Genomic DNA, 6837 nt, shown 5'->3' on the forward strand with positions numbered 1-6837 from the left:
ACTGCACTCTAGTCTGGGTGACAGAGTGAGACTCCAACTCAAAAAAAAAAAAGAAAAACATTTGAAATCTTGTCTTTCTTTGGGTGATTCGAAAAAGAAAGAAAGAATTGGGGGCATCTTACCTGGCTTGTGGAATGCTATTTAATCTGGATTATTGTCACTCATATCAGCCTGTGATTGTAAGGTACCCGTATTCTCTTCCCCTCTTCCTCTTCCCGCCCATAACAGCTTTATTGAGATATAATTCACATGCCATACAGTTCATCCATTTATGGCATACAAGTCAGTGGTTTTTAATATATTCATGAGTTCTGCAGTTATCACCAGAACTAATTTTAAAACATTTTCATAACTTCAAAAAGAAATTACCCACTAGCAGTCACTGTCCATTTTCCTTCAATCCCCTAGTTCTAGGCAACCACCAGTCTACTTTCTGAATCTGTAGATTTGCCTATTCTGGATAAATATGTGACTTTTTTTTTCTTTAAGAGACAGAGTCTCACTCTGTTGCCCAGGCTAGCATGCAGTTGCGCGTTCGTGGCTCACTGTAGCCATGAACTCCTGGGCTCAAGGAATCATTCCACCTTAGCTTCTTGAGTAGCTGGTACTATAGTTGCATGCCACCATGTTCAACTAATTTAAACAAAATATTTTTTATAGAGATGAGATCTTCCTCTTGCCAAGACTGGTCTTACCACCTTGGCCTCCCAAAGTGCTGAGATTACAGGCATGAGCCACTGCACCCAGACAAAATATATGACCTTTTGTGTTTGGTTTCTTTAACTTAGTATACTGTTTTCAAGGTTCATTCACATTGTAGCATGTATTAGTACTTCATTTCTTTTTATTGTCAAATAATATTCAGTTGTATAGATATACCACATTTTATCCATTCAACAGTTGATAGACATTTAAGCTGTTTCCATTTGGGGGCTATTGTAAATAATGCTACTATGGACATTTGTGTACAAGTGTGTATGTGGACATATGTTTTTATTTCTCTTGAGTATATACCTAGGAGTGGATTGCTGGGTCGCATGGTAACTCTATATTTAACCTTTTGAGAACCGACAGACTGTTTTCCAAAATGGCTTTACTTTTTTACATTCCACTAGCGATGTTTGAATGCTCCAATTTTTCTACATTCTCCGTTATACTTACTATTATTTGTGATTTTGATTATAGTGAACCTAGTGGGTATAGAATAATATCTCACTGTGATTTTGATTCTTATTCCCTGATGGTTAAATATGTTGGGCATCTGGCCGGGCTCGGTGGCTCAGTCTGTAATCCCGTGCTTTGGGAGGCCGAGGTGAGTGAATTGCCTGAGCCCGAGGGTTCGAGACCCATCTAGGCAACTTGGCAAGACCTCATCTCCACAATAAATAAAAAATCAGCTGGGTGGGTGTGGTAGCGTGCGCCTGTAGTTCCAGCTACTTGGAAGGCTGAGCGGAAGGATCGCTGGAGTCCAGCAGGTCGAGGCTGCGGTGGCCGGGAGCACCCACTGCACTCCAGTCTGGGTGACAGAGTGAGACTTCAACTCAAAAAAAAAAAAAAAAAATGTTGGGCATCTGTTCGAGTGCCTATTAAGGCTACTACTTTGGTCAGCTTTACATTTGGGATGAGGATGGGAGGTGGTTGAAAGTTTGTCTATTTAGTTTTTTCCCTAATGTGTCAACTAAGCATCCTCAAGTATCAGTAAAATAAGCAGAACTTTCTTACCCCGGCAACGAATAAGTCAAGACCTTAATGTAATCTTCATTTCTGTAAAATGTAACAAATAAAGAATTTCACCAGAAGTGGGTATGATTTACATATTAGTTTGATTTATTTCTTGTCTTTGAAGGCCAAAGCTTCAACTGATATATCTGTAACACTGAAATCTTAGCAGTTTGCTAAGTTTTTCAAATGTTTATGAGTAAGACTGCAACATGGTAGTATCATAGTCACAGAGGATGGCCATGAAGCAGGTCTGGAAATCTGATATAAAATTGTATCATGTTTATAATACCTCTATTTCCCTTACCTCACTAAAGTTTTGTGAATTTATAAAGAATGTGTAATTATTTTTAAGGTACATATTTAACTTAGGTCATGTACCTTAAAATAGGCTAACTTGAAATGAATTCTTGCTAATAGGAACTTAATTTGCTTAATAAAGAATGTTTTGTTTCACTAGAGATTTTGCTCTTAGAGAAAATTTTAATCGCTGCAGTCTGGATTTGGTCTGATCAGTCCAGATTTGTGAATTAATTTTTTTTCCCATTCCAGAAATACATGCTACAGGATTTAACTATCAGAATGAAGATGAAAAAGTTACCTTGTCTTTTCCTAGTATTCTCCAAACAGGTAAGAGATGTGGCTTTTGTAAAATCCTGTGATGAATAGTGGTATCTTACTTCTTCCAAAGAAATTGACTATATGCCATTTTTTTTTCTCATTGTTGTTAGCAGATTGTTAAGAAAGAGCTTTTGAAAGACGTTTGTTAACAACTTTTGGCCACCAGTTTTCTTTTTTCTTTTTTTTTTTGAGTTGGAGTCTCACTCTGTCGCCCAGACTGGAGTGCAGTGGCCGCTCCCGTCCACCGCAGCCTCGACCTGCTGGTCTCCGGTGATCCTTCCGCCTCAGCCTTCCAAGTAGCAGGAATTACAGGCATGCGCTACCACACCCGGCTGATTTTTTTGATTTATTGTAGAGATGAGGTCTTGCTGCCCAGGCGGATCTCGAACCCACGGACTCAGGCAATCCACTCACCTCAGCCTCCCAAAGGCGCGGGATTACAGACTGAGCCACCAAGCCCGGCTCTTTTTTCTTTTTTAATTGGAGTCTCATTGTCACCGAGGCTGGAGTGCAGTGGCACTCTCACGGCCGCTGCAGTCTCCACCTGCTGGGCTCACGTGATCCTTCTGCCTCAGCCTTCAGCTACTCGCTGGAACCATAGGCATGTGATACTGCGCCTGGCTAATTTTTTTTATTTATTGTAGAAACAAGTTCTTGCCAAGTTGCCCAGCCTGGTCTTGAACCCCTGGCCTCAGGCAGTTCTCTTGCCTCAGCCTCCCAAAGTGCTGAGATTACAGGTGTGAGCCACTGCACACTGCTACCAGTTTTCCTGTAAGGAAGTTGGGTTATGGAAAGAAAGATGTCCGCCTCCTGTCACTCTATATTCTCTGCAAGCAAACAAAAAGCCAGACCAAAAACTAAGGCTCATTCTACCCTAGAATATAATGCATTATTTTTCATTTTCAGTTTTTTAAAAATATATTTATCTAACTCCATATTTTACTAATTAAATCCAAATCTCTAAAGTGAATGCTTCACAGAAGATTTTGATGCACAGCCAGAGATTAGACAGACATACTATTAAGGGTATGGCGGGAAAGATTTATTGATATGTGGCTATTGTTAGATATAAAAGCACAGAGAAAATAGAAGACTTTCTGAGCTTAATATAGTGGAAGAAATTATATACAAATCAATTGGTAAAGCACTAAGACTTTGATAAATGAGAAATGAAACATAATTCATAAGCAAGAAACTGCAAATGACTAATAAACGTGAAACGATGTTCAACCTCCTAGTAATGAAAGATATTAAAACCATAGCTATTCTTAGTGATGGAATTTCTGTATGGTTCTGAGATTTCTCTGGGAAACAAAAACAAAGAAGAAAACAGTTACTAGTATACCACTTTTTGCCTGTCCTGTGAGCTGGAGTTAAACAAAAGTTTCCCAATGATATAGTTCCCTTGATATTACTGGTAGGAATATAAATCCATGTAATTTTTTTGCAAAGCATTCTGGTAGTATATATGAAGAGCCTAATATGCTCCTGTCTTTTGACCCAGCAATTTGGCTAATAGGAATGTGTCCTAAGGAAAAATCATAGATAAAATACTTTATGCCCAAAAGTATCTATTGAGACACTACTTATGGTAGTAAAAAATTATAATTAATATATTTGCTCAGCACTAAGGAAATGATTAAGTTAGTTATGACATCTATATAGTAAAATATATTTAGCAATTAAAAGCGAGGTTTATAAATTCTTAAACACTGTAAAGTGCTTAAAGTGCTTATTATAACATGATTGAAAAACAATATAAAATTACATATTCATGGTGATGAATCATATCTCTAAAATGGTGTAAATAAAATGATTATAATGTCTGGGTTATGGGTTATGTCTGGGTGTTGACATAAGTGGTGATTTTTATTCTTTTATTTACCTTTTGTCTTGATTTTCACAGTTTTAAAAAAATTATATAGATTAGATCTTACTATGTTGCCCAGGCTGCTCTTGAATTCCTGGGCTCAAGTAATCCACCCATCTTGACCTTCCTGAGTGCTGGGATCACAGGCATGAGCCATCATGCTTAGCCTGATTTTCGGTTTTATACTGCCATCTTTCACCTTAACATAAAAGTATTTTTAGAAAAAATTTAAACGGGAGAAGTTTTATCTTTTATTTTGGTGCCTTTGGAGGCCTTTTTGTGTATAAATATTACATAAAATGTTTTGCCATGAACATGTATTAAAAGATAATGAATAATATAATGTGAAAAAGAAGGCTTGAGATGCCCTCTCTCTGACTCCTTCTACTTACAATGTCTGGTTAATCCTTCTAGAAATATTTATATATATATATATATATATAAATGTATGTGTATAACATAACCCACAAATAGGATCACACATCTCAGTGACTTATAACAAATAGTTTTCGTGACCCGCCTGGGCAACTTGGCAAGACCTTATCTCTACAATAAATCAAAAAATCAGCCGGGCGTTGTAGCGCCTGCCTATAGTTACGGTTACTCGGAAGGCTGAGGTGGAAGGATTGCCAGAGCCCAGCAGGTCAAGGCTGCGGTGGCCAGGAGCGGCCACTGCACTCCAGTCTGGTGACAGAGTGAGACTCCAACTCAAAACAACAACAGCAACAACAACAAAAAACCCAAATATTTATTTCTTACACATGGGCTGTGAAGACTGAGATCTTCTGGAGCCATATTACCAACTTTACTGGACTCCACTCAGCTCCTAAGTCTCACTATAGGACCTGTAGTGAGCTGCCACCGTCTGCATCATGCTATTCTCACACGTGGCAGAGAGCAGGTGCTCAGGGGTGGGGAGAGAGCTAGTCCACAAAGACACATTTAAAACTTCTGCATGATGGTGGTATATTTGATGTCCATTCACATTTCACTAGCCAAAGCAAGTAGCATGACCAAGCCTAAATTCACTGGAGCAAAAATGACCAGACTTAGAAGTAAAGCTTCTAATATGAAAGAGCAAAAAGCGAAACAATTAAGTATAGTAGAAATATAGAAAGTTGGAAGAAACAAAGACAAATCAAAAGAAAGTTTTTAAAAAAGAAAATATCCTTAAAGTGTTCAGAGCAAAAACTGCATTTGTTAAACAAAGACAGGATAGAATACCATCAAATAGGTAGAATTACAGGAAAACTTTTGGAAATTGTAATATGATAGATATTAAAAAAACCCAGCCATGCATGGTGGCTCACACCTGTAATTCCCAGCATTTTGTAAGACCGAAGTGGGAGGATTACTTGAGGCCAAGAGTTTGAGACCAGCCTGAGAAACATAATGAGATCATGTCTCTACAAAAATAATAATAATAATAATAATACAAATAAAAATCCAGTAGAAAGTTTAGAAGATGGAATTGAAGAAATCTTCCAAACAGGAAAAACAAAGAGATGGAATACAGAAAAATAGATTTGAGGACCAATCCAGTAGAACCAACATCCATCTAGTAAAGGAGAAGATGGAGATAATGAGAAGATAAATTTTTCTAAAGACATGAGACAAGAAAATTTGTTTGAACAGGTTGGGAGGAGCTTTCAGTTTGCAAAGGTACACCATTGGGAGAGACTAAATACTAAAAAGTCCCATACTGACCCAAATTTTAGAACATGGCTCTCAAAGAGTTTCTATCTAGGGTCAGGGGCAGAAGGAGGGAAGACTAGCATATTACCTTTAAAGTTCAGTCATGAGAATACCACTAGCCTTACCATCAGTAACAGTGGAAACTAGATTCTACTAATGAAACCATTCCTTCACGATTCTAAGTAAATTTGATTTTCAACCTAAAATTCCATGATTAGCCAAACTGAATTTCATTATGAGAGTAAAATAAAGATATTTTCAGATCTCCAAGGTCATAGCAAATTTGTTATTTGTACAAGGTATTGGAGTGGGAGGTGGTTTGGCTAAAACTTCACTTTCTATAGTTAGGAGAAAATAATTTCTATAATCAAAATGAAGAAGTAGCTACATAAGCAAGATATTTAGAAATCACGGAGTTTGAAATTGGTTGTGACTGGGCTCGGTGGCTCAACCTGTAATCCCAGCACTTTGGGAGGCTGAGGCGGGTGGATTACCTGAACCCGTGGGTTTAAGACCAGCCGGGACAACTTGGTGAGACCTCGTCTCTACAGTAAATAAAAAATCAACCAGGTGTGGTAGCGAGTGCCTAGAGTTTCAACTACTTGGAAGGCTGAGGCAGAAGGATCACCATAGCCCAGCAGGTCTATGCTGGGGTGGCTGTGAGTGTGCCACTGTACTGCAGCCTGGGCGACAGAGTGACACACCAACTCGAAAAAAAAAAAAGAAAAGAAATTGGTTGTTTCTAGGAGCACAGCCTCAAGCTTATATATGTAAGACTCATAGTACTCTATGAGTTGTAAACTGTGAACTATTACTTCAATAGAAATAAAATAACTTTCTTTTTAAGTTGGCGTCTCATTCTGTCGCCCAGGCTAGAGTGCAGTGGCACACTCACGGCCACCCCCAGTGTCGACCTGCTGGGTTCCAGCGAT

At 38.4% G+C, this 6837-nt stretch overlaps 1 protein-coding gene across 4 annotated transcripts in view; it reads left to right on the forward strand.

Moving 5' to 3' along the window:
* NPEPPS (aminopeptidase puromycin sensitive) overlaps positions 1–6837 on the forward strand; it is a 117695-nt gene that overhangs the window by 55338 nt on the left and 55520 nt on the right. For 3 of the 4 annotated variants that reach the window (XM_008051485.1, XM_008051486.2, XM_021709345.1), the window contains exon 3: positions 2272–2349. The exons of the other annotated variant lie outside the window; for it this stretch is intronic. In XM_008051485.1, coding sequence (XP_008049676.1) covers positions 2272–2349 — 78 coding nt within the window. The remainder of the gene's footprint in view (positions 1–2271; positions 2350–6837) is intronic. 4 annotated transcript variants of the gene reach the window in all.

The sequence above is a fragment of the Carlito syrichta genome, unplaced genomic scaffold (genome assembly GCF_000164805.1).
Source record: "Carlito syrichta isolate Samal-C Ts95f unplaced genomic scaffold, Tarsius_syrichta-2.0.1 Scaffold177233, whole genome shotgun sequence".
Taxonomy (NCBI): Eukaryota; Metazoa; Chordata; class Mammalia; order Primates; family Tarsiidae; genus Carlito; species Carlito syrichta.